General features: G+C 35.7%; 2 protein-coding genes across 6 annotated transcripts; one reads left to right on the top strand and one right to left on the bottom strand.

Annotated features, from left to right (window-relative positions):
* Window positions 1–1,052: 1,052 nt before the first annotated feature.
* Window positions 1,053–6,297, top strand: LOC126692629 (bifunctional protein FolD 1, mitochondrial). 4 transcript variants are annotated; one of them, XM_050388301.1, is made up of 6 exons: window positions 1,053–1,259; window positions 1,521–1,747; window positions 4,212–4,528; window positions 5,071–5,307; window positions 5,388–5,555; window positions 5,990–6,297. In XM_050388301.1, the coding sequence occupies exons 2-6, from the start codon at window positions 1,543–1,545 to the stop codon at window positions 6,158–6,160; spliced, it is 1,098 nt and encodes a 365-aa protein (XP_050244258.1). In that variant the 5' UTR covers window positions 1,053–1,259; window positions 1,521–1,542; the 3' UTR covers window positions 6,161–6,297. The 4 variants fall into 4 exon arrangements, with proteins under 4 accessions (XP_050244258.1, XP_050244257.1, XP_050244256.1 ...); XM_050388300.1 differs by having other exon boundaries at window positions 1,054–1,259; window positions 1,493–1,747; XM_050388299.1 differs by having other exon boundaries at window positions 1,055–1,259; window positions 1,485–1,747.
* Window positions 6,298–7,060: 763 nt separating this feature from the next.
* On the bottom strand, window positions 7,061–23,697 carry LOC126692628 (uncharacterized). Of its 2 annotated transcripts, XM_050388297.1 has the most exons (15): window positions 23,278–23,694; window positions 22,790–22,917; window positions 22,552–22,684; window positions 18,544–18,700; window positions 18,380–18,458; window positions 17,989–18,029; window positions 17,724–17,840; window positions 17,484–17,564; window positions 13,763–13,825; window positions 13,631–13,682; window positions 11,852–11,926; window positions 8,849–8,896; window positions 8,626–8,661; window positions 8,463–8,537; window positions 7,061–7,386 (listed from the first exon to the last, which is right to left on the bottom strand). In XM_050388297.1, the coding sequence occupies exons 1-15, from the start codon at window positions 23,435–23,437 to the stop codon at window positions 7,318–7,320; spliced, it is 1,314 nt and encodes a 437-aa protein (XP_050244254.1). In that variant the 5' UTR covers window positions 23,438–23,694; the 3' UTR covers window positions 7,061–7,317. The 2 variants fall into 2 exon arrangements, with proteins under 2 accessions (XP_050244254.1, XP_050244255.1); XM_050388298.1 differs by lacking the exons at window positions 22,552–22,684; window positions 22,790–22,917 and having other exon boundaries at window positions 23,278–23,697.
* Between the last annotated feature and the right edge of the window lie 617 nt (window positions 23,698–24,314).

Here is a 24,314-nt window from a genome sequence, read left to right as displayed (position 1 = left end):
GAATAGTGATTTAAAATATAACAAGAATCATTTGGTAGAATATACGGTTATAATCTTATAATTTTTTAAAAACCCACAATTTTTTTTAGCTAAAATGCTCTAAAAATGAACTCTTTTTTGGGATCCCCTTGCAATCTAACTACCACAATGGAAATATAATTTTTTTTTTTTTTTTTTGATAGAGGCCCAAATATAGGAATCATAATGAAATGCATTTTAATGGGGAAAATAGGGTTCAACATTGAGGGTAAGATGAAAGGTAAATGGATAAATATTTTTATTTTTAACACTCATTTATTTTGGGCAACTAAAAAAACACCTCATCTATCAAATTTTTACTAATTACTACAATTAAAATGAATACTTTGAAGATTTGGAGGCCCTGGTCCTATAGGCTCATTGTAAAACCCTCTCGTTGCTTCAAAAGAAACGAGGGGGTTTTACAATAAGCCTATAGGAAGCTATTCACTTGATAAATCTATTGAAAAATTGAATCCTAATTTGATTATTTAGCCTGATGAAATCAATTAATTACATCACATGTATAAAAAGTAATGTAGCTTTACTTAGAATAGTGTTTTTTGGATAGTTATAATAGTTGAGGGGGATTTGAACTCTAAATGTTTTTATTGAAAAAATTAAAAAATGTCAGTTGGTTGAATTACAAGGCTCTTAGCACTTAGAAATTAAAATAGTGTTTGATATGATATACCTAAAAGAATATGAAATTTTAATTGATAAATCTAATTAAACCAAACATATATTTTTTGGTATAAATGGTTGACCAATTATGATACATGACATGTTGAATTGTGATTTTAATCATATAAGAGAATTATGAAACAATGTCAAATAATATAATAAACAGATTGTGGGCCTACATAAAAATAAAAAAGAAAACTAACATTGTATAATAAGTTCAAAACCCACCTATTGTAACTATCGAAATTTTCCTATAAAAGGGGGAATAGGTGTATTTTTGGGCTAAACAAGTGAGCGAGTGGCCCAAATGAATAGAATGAAGTTAATTAGTGAAAGGGCCTAATCCAGTATAGTAGTGAAGCTGAATAAGTGTTCCACACGCTTGCATTGCAACCTGATCCTTCGAGAGCTTGAGCTTGTGCATAGCTTTTAGTTGCCGGCTGCTGCTGCTTCTTTTTTTTCTTTTTTGTTGCAGACTGCAATCGCCCACATACTGGGCTGGTATTATATCTTCTCATTCCTCAAGCTCTCGCCAAATTTCTTGTTCTCTTTGTCAGGTCAATCTCATTTCTGTTGCTAATTTAATTAAACTATTATTATTATTATTTGGTAGACTTTTGTTGCTTCTTTCGCTTTTGATAAAATCAATATTCAAAAGACCCAATTCAACATTTAAGTTATGTATGCAATTAAGATGGTTACTTTAAATTTCACATATTTTTTCTTTTCTTTATCTGTGATTGTTTTGTTCCTCGGTGCCAAAACTTGACACAAAAATTCAGTATAGCAGTTGCTTGTACTATGTTGAAATGATGTAGTACTAGGAAAAGGAAGAGAAAGATGCTAAGGGTGGCAGTGGCATTGGCATGGCAGAAGAAGAGAGTAGGAGGAATGAGAATGCCATCAACAGCAGCAAGGGCTGTTCATGCCTTAAAGGATGAAAACTGCCCAATTCTGATATCTCCATCTCTTGTCTCATTAGACCTCCCTGATATTTGGGCTTCTAATCCCAACCCCCATGACTTTACTTCCGCTCATAAATGCTGTAAGTACTTCTTTTACCCATCAATTTGATTGCTCTGATTTCAGCATTGTGGTATAGCATCAAAGTTGATAGTCATGTATCAGATTCAATGTAAATGACTTTTGGTAGTCTGGTCTTATGAACTGCCCTGGAAACAAATTTATTCTTTTGAATTTTGATTGAAAAAGTTACCTTTTGTTTTGTAGAAATTATCATATTCAATGTTGGTAAAAGCGTCAAGCGCACTTTAGCGCATAGGCCTCTTGAAGCCTAGACACAAAGCACAAGCGTGCACCTGATTGAAGTAAATCACATATATTTCAAATATAATATCTATTAACCTATAATAGAAATATATGTAACATTTAATAAAATAATATAAATACTCAAAATTTGTATATTTTACCTATTAGGTAAGAACAATTGTATAATGTTTGTAAGTTCAAATTTTACTTAAGTTATTTCAATTCTTAGAACTTTTATATAGTTGATTGAAAACAATTATCAATGGACAATATCAAAATAATCAAGTTGTAGAAAGTTTAAACATAACATTTTATATAATTCTCGTGTTTCATAAAAATACATAATCATGATGGTTATGATTGAATGGTGTATATGGATCAATCAACATCTAAAAATTAGAGACCAAAGGGCACAAGAATAGTAAATTAATTTTGTTCATATCTTTTGACATGTAAATAAATAAATGTTTGTGTAATACACCTTAAGAATAGTGTTTGTATAGTAAATCATTGGTCCATGTCATTTCTTATGATCAAGCAATTAATTTTGATGATTCATATCTTTTTTAGCAATAAAATAAAAAAACGCACCTAGGCATGCTTTGTGCTTCTTCAAAAAGCGCCAAAAAAGTGTGCCTAAAGTGCGCTTCATCAAATGAGCCTTTTTTTTGGCCATGTGAAGCTCTCAAACCTTGGGGCTTCAAGCTTTGAGCTTTAAGCACTCTTATAACAACACTAGTTGTATTTGATATAACTCTATCACTTCTATTGCACAGAATCTCAATGTTGAGCTTTGAAGCAAATTTGTGACTAGTTTCACACAAAATGTTGCCAATGAATGAGTTCTCGCTCAAATGGTATCTGTCTCCCAAAAAAATAGTCAGCGGGTGAACTCACTGCTTGTGTAACTTACCAATCAAAAGAGAAAATATAATTTGTTTTATATCTGAAAGTGCCTACAAAGGTGATTTTCTTCATTTGGACAACAGCATTGAGGAAATATTTAACTGTTGATAATTTGTGGAGGCGGCAAGTGGTTGTTGTGGATTGGTGTTGTATGTGTAAGCAGAATGGGAAGCCATTGATCACTTACTCCCACATTGCCCTGTAGCTCGAGAGTTATGAAATATGATGTATTCATATATGGGGTTCATTAGGTCATGCCACGTGGTGTAGTGGAGTTCTAGCTAGTTGTTCAGGTAAGTTCAACAAACACTGAGCTGTGGTGATTTGGAGTATGATCCCTCATTGTCTAATGTGGGGTATTTGGAGGGAAAGAAATGCACATACTTTTGAAGAGAATGAAAGATCAATTCATGATTTGAAGCTTTTTTCTTTTAAACTCTGTTTGAGTGGGCATATGCTTCAAGTGTTTCTACCTTTAATATTTTGCATGATTTACTTGATTTTTTTTACCTTCACTACTAGTTAGTTTAGACTTTTTTGCTAAACTATAGCACACTACCTGTGTGCCTTGTTTTTTTGTTGTATCTTCACATCTATTTTTTAATGAAGTTCTTTACTTCTCCAAAAAAGGAATGAGTGCTATTTATTTTGGTCATTGTCATCAGCGACAGCTTCAATAATGTCTGTTTTTCTAGTTCTACATTGACATGCTTCTCCTTTTTTTTTTAGGTCTCTCTCTCTCTCTCTCTCTCTCTCTTTTCGCTAGTTGGTTATGTAGTAAAGTCCCTATAATTTTATGTGACTAGGCAGTATTGGGTTTTAGGGGTTAATAGGGTAAAGAAAAGGACTTTATTTGGAGTTGCAAAAAAGATATTTCCTGTCTAATCATGCTATAGACGTAGCAGTAACTACATGTTTGGTGCTGGCTATCTTTGAGCTTGTTCTTGAGTTCATTGATTTTATTCACAAAGTGGTTTACTTGTATCATATTTTCGTTAAAACCTGTTGGATTCAATTTAAGGTTGATTGAATTTGGGGTTCTAATAATCTTTTTTCTTGCCTATTATATCTTCTTCACCGAATGACCTTATCGAGCCAAAATAAATAAATCTGTCGTCTGATTCCCCATTCTATTGGTATGGGATATTATTCACATCCTGTTTATCATTTTCAGTCAGTCCTAGGTTCTGGACTGCTACTGAGCTTGGTTTGATTTCTAAATTTGATCATTTGGATTTCCTCTCTCTTTTTGCAATCTTTATTCTGAGGGTTCTTGTTATCCTTCTTCTTTGTATGCTTAAGATCTGTGGTTTGATACATGACATTCACCACAGCCAATGAGCAGAATGCTGCAATAATTGATGGAAAGTCAATGGCAGAGGAAATTATGTCAAGAATAGCTTTTGAGGTCAAGAGGATGAAGGAATCCATTGGAAAGGTTCCTGGATTGGCTGTCATTATGGTGGGCCAAAGAAGGGACTCACAAACTTATGTCCGCAACAAGATAAAAGCTTGTGAAGAAGCTGGAATCAAGTCAATGATGACTGAACTGCCTGACCATTGTAAAGAAGACAAAGTTCTTAATGCTTTGTCAAGATTCAACGAGGATCCATCAGTTCATGGTATTCTTGTGCAACTTCCTCTTCCACAAGTAATTTCTTAAACTGTGTCATAACTTCTTAACCTTGACCTTTAGCTGATCTGAATGCTAACAATGTGAATATCTCAAATTTTTAGAAGATTGTCCATTCCTAGCTTCCCTGTTTATGGGATTTGTAGACCTAATGGCGAAGTCTAAGCATTTTATGAGCATGTTTAAGAATGCTTTGGCTAGAATTTTGCGTTTTCCTTCTCATCTGAATCTACCATAGAATCTGCCCTGTTGTGAACCCAATTGGCAGTGATTTTGGACTAGTGATATCATATGGTTGAAATTTTAAAAGATCTCCTTAATCCTTTGAAAATGTAGTAAATGATCATCAAGACCCAATATTCGTGGATTATATGCTAAAAATTTCTAATCTTTGATGGGGCATGATCAGATTTGAAATCATATACAATGTCTGGATACTTGGTCGGTATCGTTAGCTCGTAGCTGTACATTATTAGCAATTAAGTATTTGAGGTCTATATACATGATTTCAGAACTTGCTGGTGTTGTATGGATAACTTACAACAATATGTCTGGGACAGCATTTGGATGAGGCAAAAATTTTGGATGTGCTGAGCCTAGAAAAAGATGTGGATGGCTTTCATCCACTAAATATGGGAAATCTTGCCCTGAGAGGAAGGGAGCCTTTGTTCATTCCATGCACTCCAAAGGGTTGCATTGAGTTATTGATCAGGTCTGGTGTGGAAATCATGGGGAAGAGAGCTGTGGTGATTGGAAGAAGTAACATAGTTGGATTGCCTACATCCTTGCTATTGCAGGTGACACCCATTTTTTAACAATTTACTGCATACAGTGGTTCTCCTCCTAGATTTTAAGTAGTGTTCAATTTGTTTCGCAGAGGCATCATGCGACTGTCAGCATCATACATGCATTTACCAAGAATCCAGAACAGATCACCTGTGAAGCTGACATTGTGATTGCAGCTGCAGGAGTGCCTAACCTGGTTCGTGGCAATTGGCTAAAGCCTGGTGCAATTGTTATAGATGTGGGGACAAATCCAATTGAGGTAACTATCAGACTTCTCATTTATTTTGCCTATTTTTGGTCACTTCTGTCTATCATTGCCAGACTAGTGGCATTTTGTGCAAAATGGATATGAAGTCTACTCTAGTTGAGTAAAACCACAGGCCTACGTGGCAACCAATAGATCACAAAAAGGGAGAAGTAGAAAAATTAAAACACAGCCAAGAATTTGGGACCGAGGCTTTGTTGTTGATGTTGTTTTATTTCTTTGTCCATCGGTTGCCATGTAGGCCTGTGGTTTTACACTTTTACTCAACTGGAGTAGCTCTCTCCATCTCTTTAAACCCATCCTTAGTAAAGGTGCCATTTGATCGCGGGTTTGTTGGTAACGATTATGCCATCCTATTATAGGGGTGCGTTTGCCATAAGTTAAAACAATATTTTTCAGATTTAAAGATAGGATTATGAATTGGGCAGGACCCTAGCTGTGAGCACGGTTACCGTCTCAGAGGAGATGTTTTCTATGAAGAAGCAGTGAGGGTAGCATCCTTAATTACCCCTGTGCCTGGAGGAGTTGGGCCCATGACAATTGCCATGCTCCTGTCCAACACTCTTGACTCTGCCAAACGTGCGTATGACTTTACTTGACCTGTCAAATTAAACACTACTAAAATTTTATATTTTTAGGGCATTTATCTTAATGTTTGTAGTCCTTATTTTTTCCCCTGCTGAATTACTACGTTTGTAGTCTTTAACTTTGTTTATTGTAACTTATTGATGTTTAACCACGGGTGTCTTTTGCTGGAAATTGATCACGACTGTCCACTAGACTCAACAGACGTGAGAAATTTGTAGGTCTTCACCATCTTAATATAAGGCCTTCTCGTTACCATGTTCAGTAGCCAAAAAAATGCCGTTGTTACAGTTGCATCTCCAAGGGTTCATTCTAAAACTATAGGATCTTTTTTTTGGTAGCAGAAAGGATTTTGACTTCGGAGGAAAAGTGTTGTTTTGAGGGTTTAACTTAACAAAGCAATGAAAATCAATGCAAAAAAATACAAAACAATATGCCACAGCACTCGATGAGTAGCAGTGTATTCAGGGAAAGTGGTATCATGTACTACAGCTACATCCTCCTTGCGTAGAAGAAGAGCACATGGCGTGGTATCAACCTCCATCTATCTAAGAGGAATGTTGTATTTAACAGCGACACAAGATACCACCTCATCTTCAGGACATGGCAATCAACAAGTATCAATGTCTTCAAACATCTGTATGATAATGAGAGACACTAACAGGATTAAGAGCGATTTCTCAGGCATTAATTTACAGGTCCGTGCCAACCTGAGAAGCCTAATAAAATACATGGCGAGCAAGCTACCATGCCTTAGACCAGACCTAAACTTTTTTTTTTCTTTTTTAATGAATAACTATTGATCAAAATCTATCTGGAAACCTAAAGTCGTATTCTATAACAAATATATAAAACCAACATTTTGTGCTGCATAAAAAATTGTATAGCGCCTCAGTAAATAGTTATTTCTTGGGTGCTCTTAGAACATGACATCATCATTTAGTATTTAAGAATCAACTTTGTCAGCTTACCCGATAATATACAAACATTACAAGATTCTTCGCTGAAACAATTGTAGCAAATCCTGATGATGGAACTGAGTAAGAACAATCCTCAGGAGATGCAATGAAAAGAGGTATTTTAAATAAAAAATAATACAGATGAATGACAGAAATCATTAAGCATCATTAATGAAGGGTAATAATACATCCAAGGAGAGATCCTCTCATCCTCACTCTTCAGTCACAGACTGCACTGGCTCTACGACTGGAGGTATGCAATCCACCTTGTAGCGAAGCATCTATGTAACAGAATAATAAATACACTATCAAGATAAAATTAAATAAATGTCAAAAACTCATGACATCAAGTACATGCCAAAACCCATATGCGAACATTCCTCCAACTCAAATGGACTCAAGCTTTTGGAGTGAAAACAGCTAAAGGTTATCCCAGAGGAAGATTTAATTTAGAGAAATGCTATAAACACAACAAATTTCACAATTGATAAGTTGGCAGGTTATTACAAATTCTCATATGCCCCCTCACTAACACTACTTTATTATCCACCACTAACAATTTACCACCTTAGACAAACAGTTGTGAAATTTATTAAGAAATATATTGCGACTCTACACTCTTTGTTTTATTTATTGTATTTAACCATGTACACGGTGCCATGTCTTTTAAAATTTTAGTTGAAATGGAATTATATATACTTTCAGATTTATAATATTCATTCCGAACCATGAAATATGTGTGTGTGTGTGTGTGTGTGTGTGTGTGTGTGTGTGTGTGTGGGGGGGGGGGGGGGGGGGGGGACTCAAAAAAGTGAGTTTTATGTTTATTTTTAAACCTTGACAACTAACTTAAGAGAAGAACTGCCAAAAAATTGAGCAGGGAGAAAAAGTTTTTTTTTTTTTTTTAATGCTCTTAAGGCAGGTGGTAGAATTAGATGTCAAAATAACTCAAATGAACTTTCCTACGATCAGTGCAAAATGAAATGAATCCCGGTGGTATATTGCAGAAATGCTGTCAACAACTAGAAGTGTGTTAGTGCCAGGTAAAGCTTAGAGTTGTCAAAAATGGCAAGTAAAATTTATGCTTTAATGGAAAATACATCTTTCAGTGAACTAAATGGTAAGAAAATGTGTATTATCACTACTTCGTAGTTCGTAATACCCAAAGCTTCATAGCTACGTATGATACGAAGTAGCAACTCAAGTGGGGAGACCAAAAAAATCTATGGAAGCAGCATACATTTTTTTTATAGGTATATGATCGTTTCATTAAAAAGAGGACAATGCTCCAGTACACAGAAAATATCCTAAAGCAAAGCAACTCCTATTAGGGAAGCAGTAAAACAGGCCTGCTTACCTTCTTAAAAAAGGTTGAATATGAGTTGTCCCAACTCAATTTATAGTTTCCCACCATACACGTGCAGAAGTTTCCCTGCAAGAATATGAATTTGGAGAGAATTACTATCATTATATTCTAAGCCATGTTAAGACTAAGATGCATAGCGAAAGGGTAAACTCACTTGGTCAGACTCATAGCGCCGGTAAGGTAATATCAACTGTTGGACATTCATCAATGACACAATGTAAAATACGATAAGTAAATAATTACAGTTAAAAAGAAAGAAAAGAAAAAAGAAGGGAGAGGAACAAAACAAAATATACTATAGGAGTGGGAGTAGGAAAATTTATTCACAACATGGTATATTAATTAACAAGCTATGATAGTTCAACAGTTCAACTTACACTTTTTTCTCCAGAAGAATTTGTAAACTCCACACTAAATCCGATATCCTGAAAACAACAACATAAAAATCAACAATGATGGGAATGATCTGATAACTGTAATGTCAAACATTTTTTATAAACAAGCCATATTACATTGACCACATCAACAATTAACAATCAGATACTGATATTAACGTCTTTACTACATCAAAATTCAATACATGGATAATACTCAGCAATGCAGGACAAAAACAATTAAACAAAATGCTGACATAAAGACAACACTAAAATTTAGAGAGAGAGAGAGCACCTTCCTTTGTTCCCTCAAAGCACCAATATCAGCAAAAATTCCTCAATCAATGATTTATAATGCCATAAATCCAGGTCAAATATAGGCAGTAGACTTCTATTTTTTTGGTATGACCCATACCTACCTAATCTTAATCATACATAGGATATTGCGTTATTTAATACATGTTTTATAATAATAGATGAAAGGTTCAAATTAGGTATGTGGTACATACAAAAAAAAAAAGTGTTTATATAACATGCTTGTGTCGTCTGCTTAAGTGGATATAAGAAATCACTTTCAAATTCATAATTAAAATTTGTACACTGGTTAATCAGTACTTGGTGTGTAAAGGTGCCTAAACGGGTGTCTTTCTTTTTATGGACAGCAACTAGGGATGGGATACTCACCATTGATAATTCTATTAAGAGAGGTCAGTCCCTGGTTAATAGATGCTTCTTATACTTTTGTGATGGGGAATCTGGATCATCACTACTTCATTGAAAGTTTTCTCATGCCTTATGGTGTGCAACTTTCGAAGTGTTTGGGATTCAGTGGGTAATGCCGAAGTTAGTTAGCTCTCTTCTCTTTGCCTAGAGAAATTGGTTTGATAAGCACTTATCAACAATATGGAATATGGTCCCAGCATGTTTAATGTGGATTGTTTGGCAAGAGTGTAATACTCGCATTTTTGAAGACAATGAGAGACCTTTGGACCTCTTAAAGACTCTTCTTTTCAGTTCTTTGTTTCTGTGGACTTTTATTTGGGGTTGTACAAGCTGTATTTCAATTTCTGATTTTTTACTCTCTTTCTTTTTGCTCTTGATTTGGTTGTATTTGCTCCTTCATTAGAGTGTTCACTATCATGAACATGATGTTCAGTGTTTTCAATAAAAGTATTATTACCTATCAAAATAATAATAATTAGTACTAGCCGCCTCCTTGCACACACTCTACACATGTGCTCAAAGGCTCTCTCTCAATCTTAATTGGTTTATCTCTTAATTAAAAACTAAATCTACGAAGTGAAATTGGAGGTACACTGGTCCTTTTTTTTGGAGAGGTGGGGGGGGGGGGGGGGGGGGGGTTAGATTATTCAATTTACTTTGTATTCTCATTATTATGAATTTTTATTAAGTCACCTCCAATTAGATAATAGGGTTATTTTGGAAGTATAAAAAGTGGATCAAAACTATTATTCTGACTTGTAATTTTGTCACATGCTAAAACTACCTTTCTAGTAACTGACTCTAAGATATGGGAATACAAAAGAAATCCGGCAGAGGCATTAATTTAACAGGATATCCACACACATACACACTATGCTCAAACCACAACCACACCATTTGCATGGATGAATTGATTAGTTTTTTACGGAATAGATTACAAAAAATCCTGTGTACATGGGTTGCACCCCTCTTTGCCTTTTACTATTCAAAAAGAAGAAGAGATAACAAATAGACCATACCACAAGAATACCAGTCAACTCATTGAGAAAACTTTATCTTCTTTTTCTTTTCTTTTTTTCGCTCAAAGGGCATAATGTCGGGTAGCTTCTTGTTAGTATTTTAGCTTTTGATGAATAAGTCACTTTGTAAGACATGAACAATGCAAATGCCCATCCATTTTCTAAAAGGATTACAACTTCTTGCATCATGTAGTCCTACAACCCTCCTTTCAGTACACACACATGCACGCATGTGCATTTGTCAAATGAAAATTTCTGCAACTACAATGATCTTAATTAAGAACCTAAAAGTAACAACATTATCATTCAACTGTATGTCCCTACAACATACAACAATTATGCTATTTGTTCAAGACCGTTTATTGCTTAAATACCAACTTGATTTTGACATCTAGATTCTAGAATGCAATGAGAGTTTATGATGAAGAAGGAAGAGAAGTCAGCATCGAGAGGCATTAGGTTTGGGTCCAAGTATGACAATTATCAAAGAAAAAGGAAAAAGAAATTGAACAAAGTACCCTGGGGGGTATACATTTTAGTGGTAAAAAAAATTGGGATGAGGTTGGATTAGGTGTCTCAAAACTAGCAAATAAAATTAGAAATTTAAATACATAATAAAGAACAGAGAGATAGTTAACAATTTCCTCAACGTGGGTGTTGTTAATTGTATAATTTTGTTTAAATGATCATGCTGGCATACATTGAGATTTGAGACAACAATCTAGAAGTACAATTGACCCAATTAATTTTCCAACTCTATATTATATTAACACTTTTGATTTAAGACACTTAGTTAGAGTTATCTTCAAACTTAGTACAAGCTAATATATTCAAGATCTATCTCATTTCTTTTTTCTTTTTTTCATTTGATAAGATCTATCTAATTTCATTAAGCCAACTCAACATTTTGGTGTACCATATATTCTTCAAAAAAATGAAATGGTACAGCACTTCTTCCCAATAGAATAAAACTAGGTAGATTCATACAATCTAAACCTCTCAATTCATCCACCAGTCTCTTGAATAATCTCCATAACCAATCAAACTCAACATAGTAACCGCAGTGAGGTGACTAAAAGAGATGCAAAGATAACAAGATATAAGAAGCATGCACTGTGTGCACCCCTTCTGCTCTACAATTTTAAGAATCGAGAGAAAGTAACAGGAAAAGATACTAAGTTCAAATAGCATATCACAATTTACAAAAAGAAGGAAGATGATAGAATCAAGTAAACACGACAATCAACATTTAAGAAAAAAATACCATGTTCATCTTGCCTTGCACCAAAGAGAAATCCCAAGCAATATATGAGTTCACCGAGTCCACTATCAAAGAAACCTATAAAGGGAGTGATAGTATAAAATGCCAAAGATTAGGAAACAGCATATGTAATTAAATAAGAGACATGGAATAACATAGAGATGATATAAGGAAGGTCACAGAACCCAACCCAGCCATCTTCCAATATACACATACAAACTGATCTAACTTGGTGCAACAAAAGAGGAAAGGAAAGTTCTAAAGGTTTTAGAATACGGTTTTGGCATGATTAGTGAAATGTTGAGACCACTTGATCCCAACTCAAGCCAAAACACATTCTAGATTTAGTGCCATTTCCATAGGAAGCTAAAGTTGGTAACAATGAGGAGAAATTTGCTGAGCAGGGAAGCACATAAAGGTGAAATCTAGTGACCTGTCCATGTCCAAGCCAATATGCAGACTTGGATCAGACACAGGCATGCAAAAAAAGACAGATTTGCACCACTGATCTAAGGTTAGACACATATCAGATTTTTTCTTCTCAGCTTCAAGCTCTCTCTCTCTCTCATGGGCCAAAAATTTCCAACCTTAGATCAGTGACTGGCTAGCATCAGCAGCCCATCACAACTCATCTTTGACCAGCAATGGCGACCCTTGGCTAGCTTTTTTTTATTTTCTCTGATTCTCTCTCTTCTCTGCACTTTTCTTTCTCTCAGGATTTTTTTTTTTAGTAAGTAATAATGAATTTTAATCAATCAAAGAAAGCTTCATCTTCATGTTGATAAACACAAAGTACCTTAAAATTACAAAATATCTAAAGAGAATATAGGGACTCAACAATGGAAGTACAATGCATAAAAGCCAGCCCAAGAGCAATCAAACAAGGTTTGAAACAACAAGGGCTCCAACTGATCAAGAGATATCTCCACATCCTCAAAAAACACGACTATTCCATTCCTTCCATATTAACTACATCAAATAGGCAGGCACTAGATTCCACACATCAGAGGTATGTTTCCCAAACCATTTTCTCCAACCAAATAATAGAGTTACAATTGTCGAATGCATCACCCATTGAATCCTAAACATTTTAAAAACTTCACTCCACAAAATATTAGCAATATCACAATGGAGCAAAAGATGATTTGCGGCACTTCTAGTCAAAAACTATCTCATCTTGTCAATTATCACCCCCCCTCCCCCCTAGGCACCTAAGAATAAATATGATAAAAAAACAAATACACAAACTCCAGCTCCCAATAATGAAAATCTCTGTGGAACTGCAAATTCTAACTCCCAACCACCTTGTAGATAATCCAACACAGTAAAGACTAAAACCTCCCCATCCGCAGAATGCAAACAGATCGGGGTACAAATCCTTCAAAGGAATGTGTCCACATCATTTGTCATACCAATTCTTATTTGTTATTTTTATTCTATTCAAGAGCTAATGTAGTGTATTGACTAATATTCTATTTGAGAACTAGTGTTTTGTATTGACAGGTGATAGAAAACTTTATTGAATAAAACTGTACATTATGGCTCGTGATTTCTACTAATATTTTAATGTTTTGTGGATATGAAATAAAATTTTCAATTCATAATATTGTGGACTAAAAATTATCGAACTCCAACCCTTCCGGTGCTCAATCATGAGCAACTTGAGGGGCTATATATATTGACTCTCTCAAAAGGTTAGAGTACCTCAAATATATAAAAAGGAACCGTAAATATCTTTCTACATAACCTCTTCATAAAAGAGTTCACAATTTGAAAACAAACCTCATGAGTTCTTCCAGCTGGAACACTTATTTCTTTGTAGTCATCGCCTTTCCTGAACAGAACAAAATAACACGACTTTAGATTGCAAGCTGGTACCAGCACACATGTAACCTGAAAGCTTGAAGAACTTACCCTGCTTCTAATGCACCGGCAACCTCTGCTGATACTAAGAAGGGAGAATTTGCAAAGACCTCACTGATAAAAACATAAATGCAATTAATACATAACTAGCTAAACCTAGCAATAACACAGTCAAAGAAACAATTGTGCCCAATAAAAAAAAAAAGGCTTATCTAACTTTGCAAGAATCATCTTCTTCTTCTTTTTAATTAGTAATAATGCTTTACTGAAAATTAAAAGAAAACTATCCCCAGGTACACAGGCAGATTACTAAGGATACAACAAATCTTCAACTAAAACTGCATAAATCCAAGAATTCCTATAAGGTGGAAAAATTAATTAAATTTAAAAATTAAAAATTAAATAAAATAAAGGTTTCCTCTAAGGTAGAAAAAGATTGGCGACTTAAAGCGCACAACCAATCAAACATAGATGGCAAAAGATACAATTTTAGCTGACGATTGCTCAATCCCATCAAAAGTCCAAAGATCTCTCTCCCTCCAAATGGTCCACATAACACAATGAGGCATGGCTCCCCATACATCAACAGAATGATGGTTAGCAAATCCCTCCTTCCAACACTCAACAACTCCACCAACTTCTTCCATATTAGCCAGTGCACTCCAAACAGACAAAACACCAGATCATGCAGAGTCACAATTCCAATTTTGCCTCTAGCATATTTTTATCTCCTTCCCCCAAACAGACAAAACACCATAAAAAGTCGTATTTTATCTCTTCCCCTTAACCATAAGCCTGGATATTTTGCCTCTAGCGTGTCTCTTCTATAAGCATAACCTTTTCCAATTCCAATCTAATGCTCTCCCTTCTCATTCTCTCATCGAATGACCACTGCTGCTATTCCTCTACATTTTCTGATATCCAAATCACCTCTACTAGGCTTTTCTTCCTTTCCTCTACAAATACCTCCTTGTTCCTCTTCATCAAATCATTTTTCAATAATTTGAGTTTGTTGATTAATACAAAACTAGATGAACCATTAAACTGATAGTTGTTCCACCACTCTCCCAACTTTTTCAAAAACCCTTACTCTTCAACCACTGTTATGTCATCAATGTCAAGGACAATAGGGAAGTGGTCAGACAATAACCAAGGGAGAATTTGCTGATTTGAACTGCTAAAATGCTCCTCCCAATTTTATGAAAGCAAGAATCCATTGATCCTTAATGGACAGGTGATCATGGTTGTTGGACCGTGTATGAGTGCCCTCTTCCAATTGAATATCCACACCAACTCAAGCTCTAAAATGAAATCAAAAAAATCCCCTCATTGCTGAAGTTGCCCTACTAATATCCACTCCCACTCCAAAAGCTGGTAACATTGAAATCTCTGCCTATACACCATGGGTCTACCTATAATGTACACCACTACCAATTCCTCCCATAGGTGAATTCTTTTAGAGTATACATAGGATTGTAGACACCCGAAAAAAGCCAAACAAAACTATCTACTATATTCTTGAACCTGCAGGAAACTGAATGTTCATTGGTAAGCTTTTATTCCTCAAGACTTTGTTTGAGTGTATAATGCTTTGGGTTTATTTTCTTTTGCTATTTTGCCTGACTTTCTTGATCAATGTACTTTTAGTGTTTAATTTTTGTGTACATGTTGTACGCATACTGTGTACTTGGGCAGAGCCTTTTGAACTTCTTTAATGAATTTACTTATTAAAAAGATGTTCATCCATTGCTTCATTTATTTTGATTATTGCTCTTTTATCCCATAATAGCAAAACGCCCCCTGGAGCTCCAATTCAGAGCAAATGTAAACAATTCACAAACTGACTCCCGAGATATATCTCATTCATTCCCAAGTTTCATAGACTTTCTTGATTTCTGTAATTTTCTTTAATTTTCCTGCACTGCTAGTACACTTCCTGTGTACTGGGTGCTGCTTATATTTTCTTGTATTTTTATAGATTAATAAAGTTGACTCACTTATCTAATGGGGGAAAAAAAAAGATATCTCACAAAATGGTTCCCTGCAAACATACCACATCTAAATTCCAACCCTCAGCTTCTTCCCCCCTTCAAGATATCAATTTGAGCTGCATGATTACTTCAAAAACAAACCCCTACCTTTTCTTGTTGTATTACCCCTATATTCCCCCTCACTACCTTGCAATTAACTGAATTGGTGAGATTTATCAGCTCCTACGTTCTTTTACCTGTAATGTATCTTTTGTTTTATAGGTAAATAGTAATAAGTTTATTGATATCAAAAAAGGAACACCCTAGTACACAGGGAGTGTACAAGGGGTCAAACAATTCAAGGACAAAAATTACAAGAATCTAGAAAATCAAGAAAAGAAAAAAAATGATTGGTTTCGTAAAGCAGCCAACCTGTAGTGCATCTTTTGTTGCATTTTATTGGCTAAGCAATTGACAAAATTTATCTCCACCTATTTTCAATGGCTTGGTGACATTTATCAGTTCCTATGTTTCTTTACCTGTATCTTTTGTTGCATTTTATTGGCTAAACAATTGACAACTTAATCTCCACCTATTTTCAATGGCAGCAAACAAGCTCATAGCCTCATCCTCAAAGCCCTCCAACAAAACCTATAGAAATTTACTGAAACACTATGTGTGCTTCATGACCCATGCTGAAACTTCCGGGCTTGAAAGGTCCTTTATCCCCAAGCTAGCGTCAAGTAGGAAATTCAGTGGAACAATCTCAGACAGGCCCTCGTACAAGACCAATTCCTTGCCTATCTCCCTCTCAATCTTTTGTTTCCTGATAGTCAATGCATGAGATAATCCAAGATGCTGATCCTTCAACAAACGAGACACAACCTTTGTCATCAGTATATACTGATTTTCTCGACCCACATAGTGGACATGTGACATGTCCTTGATCCTCAACCAATCCTTTGTTTGATTTGAACTCTCACCCATTTCAAAGTTACTTGGGTTCTTTTCTAGTCAAAGTCCAATTGGTTCCCCCTCACCTAAGTCCAAACCCAACTTGTTAAACCCCATGGGACCCATTTAAATGCAGCCTTTTTTGCTTCATTTCTCTCCCACAATATTCGCCTCTTCCCTTGTTCGGAAATAGTTATCTTTAGCCCTATACTTTGAATCTACATCTGTTACTCTACTATCATGCACGGGTTGGATTCTAGCCAAAATCTATCCTCTTTGTATGCAATCTATTTCGAATCTATTGCTTTTCCTTTAATATTGGATGGAATTTCTGCTTCGCTTTGCACCTTCCCAATCACCACAGCCACATAAGTTTTATGTGCCTCACTCCATTGGTATTGTTGATAAGCCCATATCTCATCTTCTAAAAGTGCTTTTTTCAGACAAGTGAAAGAATATTTAAATGTTTAGGATGACCAAGTGACTAATAATGGCCCAAAAGGCCATACTAGAATAACACATCATGAAGCTAAAAATACTAATGCTTTAATGACATGAAGAAATCTATTGACCAAATTTAGAACAACCCATACAGTCAGTCATTTAAACTCGAAATTTAAAAGAAAGAAATCCCTGGAACTCCAAGATCCTAAGCATAAATAAAGTCAAATACTTAAAAAGGCCAGAAAACCATACTAAGAACGCAAACATTGATAGGCTAATAATTTTATCAACAGAAAAAGAATTCAAAGGTAAAGTAAATAGTCTTAAAACACTGCTATTATTAATTAATAACTAACAGAAGTAAATTTAGACACATATCACACAAGAGTGCAGGAAGCAAATACCCCATAAATTTGATGAACCTTTCAAACTCGGATGTATAGACATCAATAGCTTTTTCCAAGACAGCTACCTGTTGCCTCTTTCTGCTCAATACAAATACACCAAAGATGTGTTGAGCCAAAAATAAAAAACAAAAGAAGCATCACCCCCTCACAGGGAAAATAAACAATTAAATATACTAATAATCATAGAAGCTATCAATAATACTTAACACTAGGATACAAAGATTGCAGAATACTCACGAATTTCCTGCATCAAACCGCCCCCATAATACCAAAAGAAAGAGACGAATAGAGATAACCATTGTTGTAAGACTGTACAAAGGCGGCCCATAACGTTGCCGTTGCTCTTCCATGGGCCTAGTAATGAACAATTTTCAGTATTCTAGTGTCATTTAACATAATCATCTAAACCATTTTACATAATGATATCTATCATCATTGTAATGGAAAATTACAAAAATCAGGAGAAGAATAACACGCTAGTCTGGAAACAAAAGGCATATACCCGTCATCATCATTAATTTGCTGAAGAAAATCTAGCAAAACCTGCACAAGGATGAGTAATCAAAAGATTAAAATATGACCATTGATTCATGAACATGAATAAAGTCCAAGGAGAATAAATATTTTTCCCAATGCATCTTAATTAAGTCATTGACCTAGACTGTATAACTACTTGCTCTAAACTACCTCCAGTACTTGAAAAGGCTATAGCAGTACATAGGATTACATGAGAGAACCATAAAGGGGGCAGTAAAGTATACAATCATCCTGCTTCTGCTAGTGAAGCAGGACTGGAGCCACAAGCCCAAACAAGTACTACGACTAGTTGACTACTAGGCAAATCTGACCAAATAAGTGGCTTCAATTTGGGGAAAAGGCCAAAAAAACACAACCTGTGGAACTCCAACCAAGTACTTCACAAGGGTTTTGTAGACACCCGTGGCCGAACCAAGTTGAGCTAACTGTCTCCTCCTGGGGGGGAAAAACAATTACATCATAAGGTCATTCAGAGCATTTGCAAAATTGCCAAAAAAAAAAAAAAATCGCAGGGCCTCACCTTTCCATCTGTTGCCTCCACAAAAGAGCATATCTATCGCGTATACTTCCACCAGAATTTACCAAAGCATCAACCTCTGCTTGTTTATTCCTCTCTGAGCGCTCCCGCTGTTGTCTAATAAGTGTTCCCCGAAAATCTTGAGGCATATAGGTCATAACTGCAAATACATTCAAAAATCCCTTATAAAAAAAAAAATCAATAAAATGTTCCAGCAGTAGCTGGAGACACTACTCTCAATACACATTAGTAGAGTATCAGCAAGGATATGCATCGAGAAGCAATTTAGGAATCAGCTGCTAAGTGTATCGCTAGTTGTGCTTTACTGATAAAAAAAAAAATGCATTTCTTGGTGGGCATAATTTGAAATAGTATAGCATTATAGTAGCATTGAGATGATCCTCTATAAACTCCAGCATAATCTTTTTTCCTATTTTAAGAGTACCATATGGAGAAATTTAATTTCTTTAGATGTTTTCATTGCCTGTAAGTAAGAAAACAGCTTCAAGAGGAGACCTCCATGTTAAAAGCTAAACTCCCATCTGATGTCACAGTCCCAGTCCTAGTCTGTTTTCCATCATCCCTTCTAAAAACTGTATCAAACTAGAGTCATGACTTTAATACCCATCAGTCCTACTTGAACAATTTAGTCAACATTTCATCACTCATTAGCTTCAACCAGCATCAGAATACCTTGAGGCTCTAAAGCCTGAATCATAATTTTGAAAGCTTAAGCTTGACTGGCTTTAAAAACACCTAATGTTTTCCTATCATACCTACAATTTTGCCTTCAACTAGAGTTAGTAATACTAATCTTAGAAATTAAGTTATAAACATTATCAGTAATGATGAACGTAACAACAAAAGAGGGGAAAAAAAAAATTAACTAACATTGATGCGTAAGAGGGAGGATCAACTATTCGGATTCCTACTCACTCTGTCAAAGAACGTAAAACAGTTGACCATCTTTTCCTTTATTGCTACTTCTCAAGAGCCATATGGTTAGGCTCAGACTTAACCATCAGGACCTCAAATGTGGAGAATATCTTCCCTGAAGATGTGGTTGTCAAAATGGATACTAGATAGAAAGAACTCTCCAAGACACAGCTCTGGTCTCCTAGTGGTCTTTACAATCATTTGGAGCATCTGGTTTCACAGAAATCAAGTGACCTATGAAGGGAAAACTCTGAATGCACATGAAACTCTACTTACATCTACAACTTTGAATCTTTGATTGACAGGTACAACAAGGCCTATGCTGATGCTCAAAGTCCAAAGAGGAATACAACACTCCCTCCCCCCCCCCCCCCCCCCCTTCTCTCTCTCTCTCGGACACGGCCAAGAAAATTGCAAATTTTACTCATACCAGATATAGCGTGGAGAAAGGAAGAGAGGTGGAGTGGAATAGCTTCTGTTGGAATATCCGAAGAAGGTGGAAAAAATTATAGATTGACACAGCACTAACTATAAGAACAGCAAAGTAACAAGAGTCATAGCTGCTAGGGAAGCATTTGTTAAGGCAATAGAGCAAGGATTTCATAGAATCATCCTACTAGTAGGAAGCAAGGAAATAGAAAACTTTTGGAAGCGTCATAACAAAATCCCTTGGCAAATATCAATAATGTTTGAAGACTTAAAGAACCTCCAGCATTGAGGAATCCAAATCAACGTCAAAGTCATACCTAGAGTGATTCTCACTTAAACCAAGACTATAGCCACATTTGCTACTAAGTGCTATATGAATTGCTTTTGCCTTTTTTTTTTTTTTTTGGGATGATGTGGAACCCTACCATGGCAGGGCCCTTTGGATCCACCTTCATGGAGAATAAACCACATATACACGACCCCACCTGCTAGAATCGTGTATCAGGTAATCCAGGGGAACTCCTAGTGGGGATCGAACCCAGGATGTATGACTCTACAGCTCATCCCAAGCCTCCAACCACTAGGCTGCACCTGGACAGGTACGAATTGTTTTCAGTCTTGTATTAACAATGTCCATGACTAAACTCTTGTGTTATCCTTTTCATCTAGTACCAAAAAAAAGGTCCAAAGAAGTTAGGAACCTTTAATCAGGCCTTATTAGGGATCCAAGAGCCTTGTTGCTCAATGGGATCAACTGTTTTCCTTTATGAGGAGAACTAGGGTTCGAATCCCCCCCCCCCCCCCCCGCATGCAATGAAAATTTAATTATTAAAAAATAAGCCTTAATGGGAAAATGGTAATCGCACTTTAGGAAAAAAAATGAAAATTTATGGAGGCAAATAATAGTTACAAAGTATGATAAGGAATAGTGTAAAAGGGGGGGGGGGGGGGGGGTATTTTGAAACCTGTTAAAGGAACCCATTGTTGTAGCCTATGGGAAAAGTATTAGAACAAGATGGTTATGTGTCCTTTGATGTCGGTGATGGTAATCGTGTATGGGTTTAGCACAAAAAATGGTGTGAGACTCATCCTCTAAAGGAGTTGTTCCTAGAGTTGTTAAGCCCATTAGATAGCAAAGCATCAATTCACTTAACATTAATATTTTTTTTTTTAGGTAATAGAAGTTTTACTGAATAAGTATGCCGTGTTCATGATGATGAACACTGTACTTCAAACAATTACAAACAAATCAATAAGAAATGCTAAAAGCAATTCACTTAACATTAATTGGTCAGATAAAGGGGGAGGTGTGGAGCTAGGATTTTTTTTGATTAGTAATAATTTTATTGAATACCAAAAGAGTCACCCAAGTATAAAGGATGTATACAAATGGGGACAACACAGTCAATCACTCAAATTACAATGATCTATCAAACCACAAATCGAACACAAAGAATGACAACCCACAACTAACATCCAATCCAAGAAAAATAATTTAAGATTAGGCAAAGATCTTTGGAATTCTCAAAGATTTGGGCATTCCGCTCTCTCCAAATACACCACATCAGGCAATGCAGCACACCTTCCAAGTAACACCCTTTTGATGATGACCGTGTGGAGCTAGGATGTTAGACTTCATAGAGACTTTAATGATCGAGAATTAGAGTCTGTAACTTCCTTTCTAAGTCTTCTTTACTCGAATATAACTAGGGGAGAGAGTTGTTATAGATTGAGTTTGAGATTGAATGGCTATAGTAAGTTTGATGTTTGGTCATTCTTTCTTTGATAAGTAAACCTAAGACTTAATACAAACACATTAACCAAAATATTCATTCTAGGTTGTCTTACGTGGTATCAGTGCAGTTTCTTTCCCAAGGAAGAGTATTTGGCGTGTTAAGGCTCCAAAGAGGGATCATCTTTTGAATGGACAGTAACTTGGGGTAAGATTCTTACTTGTGACAATTTCATGAAGCGAGGTTTTACTTTAGTGGGATGGTGTTGTATGTGTCAGCGCAGCAGAGAGACAATGGATCACCTATTCGTACATTGCTTTGTAGCTCATGAATTGTAAAAAAATAATGTTTTTAGATCTTTCAGGATTCAATTAGTGCTACCGAATAAGATCATAAATATCTTCTTTGGTTGGAGGAATTGATTTGGGAAATGTTCTTCCAGATATTCGGAATCTAGTTCCTTTATGAATGATGTGGACTTTGTGAAGGGAACAAAATTGCCATAGTGTTGAATATGTTGAAAGTTCGGTGACTTGATTGCAAACATTGATGCTTTGTTCGATAGTTCCTGCGTGTGGTGTTTTACCAATAGTAAATCCATTGTTGATTTTGAATATTTTCTATACTTTTGTACATGATAACTTATTCTTTGTGGTTCTTTAAAATTCATTGTGATCTTTGCACATGTCTTTTTTTAATGAAATATCATTACTTATCAAAAATACTATGGATCATATATGTCTCTAAGTAACTTGTTAGAAGTAGTGTCCGGTGGAGCTTGAAAAGCACTCAAATGCGTGAAATAATACCAAAAGATCTCCAAAGAATTAATGAGTAAAAGTAACTCACAAAGCCAACAAACAAAAGAGTGCTAGATAAATGGAGAGAGAGAGAGAGAGAGAGAGAATGTAACCAGTATCGAACACACGATCAGAATTCTTATGTTGGAAAAACTCCAAAATCTTCAAAGTGTTTTGAATTTTATCTTTGAGCTGACTGAAAACAGTCGCAAACTCAACATCATCCGGTGTGGACTGCTGCTGAAGCTGCAATCAGATCAGAAACGCAAGATAAAAATGTGCTCAAGCCAATAGAACAAGCACATTGGATGAAGAATGAAATACTGCCATAACAACGATTTGTATCTTTACCACTGCTGGCCAATTAGAAGTTTCAAGTAAAAAAAGCGTTTCTTCCATATGTTCTCGATTCTTCCACATGTTCTCATCGATTTTATGGGGAGGCTCACGGTCTGCTTCATGTACCAACAAGCTTTCATCTAAAATTACAATGACAAACCATGTGAAGTGGCCGAGGATCATTATTCAACAAACCAAAAAAATAAGAAATGCAGCTACTATAGGCATACTTTTGTTACTCTTTTTCGGCTTTGAAATTCATGTCAGATAGGCATAAAACAATGTTGCAAGTTTTTTAAGCAACTAGGAGGCTAGAGAGAGACGTAAAATAATAACACAATTGGCATCATCATAATACTAGTAAGTAATTGACGGGGTAGATCTGAAATTCTGAATCACACAAAAAAAAATGTTAGGAAATCAAAATTCCGTCACATAAAATGATCGATCTATAGTGTTATTAATTAATAGATAAAAAGGAGAGAGAGAGAGGATGAAACCTTGAGTGGGAGGAAGGTGGTTGAGCAAATCGTTAGCGGAAGAACGAATCTGAGAGGAAATGCGAGAGACGTCATCAGAGAGAGGTGAAAATGGGTATTTGTCGTAATAAGAAGCGAGATAAGCCCTGGTTATTGGGACCAGACCATCTGTAGAAGCCATTGTTGTTGTTTTTTTTCTTTTTCTTTTTCTCTCTGGAGAATTTGAACTCTAAATAAATACTAAAAAAAAATTGATCGATCATTCAATGTTCCCATTAACCAATGGGAACTGGAACGGGGACAACTGCTTTTGTTTTTGAAATGGAAGAGGAAAGTGAGTCGAGACGGCACTGCTTGGGTTGCGTCAGCGTTTGTAGAGTTCAATTGATGAGACGTGTCCGTGTCCACTTCAATTCCTTTTCCATTAACAAGAAGAGTAAAGTCTAGAGCACCCATTACATACAACCGGGTATCGAATCGAAGGAAGGAATATCTGAAAGCATAAGTCAAGCGTACTATTTACAGATATACCCCCACTTCCCCCTCACACTCACTGTGTGCAATGTGCCTTTAGCCACCCACCCCAGGCCCCACGTTTAACAGACATCGATGGGTTCCTTTCGCACGTATTCATTGCTTTTGTAACTTCGGTTCGGTTCTTTTTCTTTTTCTTTTTTAGTTTGATTCATGTTTGGGTTGGTAAAGGCTTTCAACCCGAGTAACCCAACTTAACCCTTACTATTTTTTTTTTTTTTTTTGAAGCCGAAAACAAACATCATTCATTCAATATTTAAAAAACTAGAATCTAAATACAATGCCTCTAAGGTAGATAGTGGTGATTCTTCTAACCATACTACTTCATCATCTTTTTTTTTTTTGAGAAAATACATCATCATCTATTTGGCAAGCATAGCGAGCCAGAGAATGGGCTACAAAGTTTACACTATGATGAATACAACTAACAGAGATGAACATCGAATATTTTCATATATCAAACCCAATTGAGACAAATTGACAGATGGGGATGAAATTGCTTTCATAACATTTACATTGTCTCC

The sequence above is a fragment of the Quercus robur genome, chromosome 7 (genome assembly GCF_932294415.1).
Source record: "Quercus robur chromosome 7, dhQueRobu3.1, whole genome shotgun sequence".
NCBI classification, from domain to species: Eukaryota; Viridiplantae; Streptophyta; class Magnoliopsida; order Fagales; family Fagaceae; genus Quercus; species Quercus robur.
This window is presented reverse-complemented; position numbering and strand designations above follow the sequence as displayed.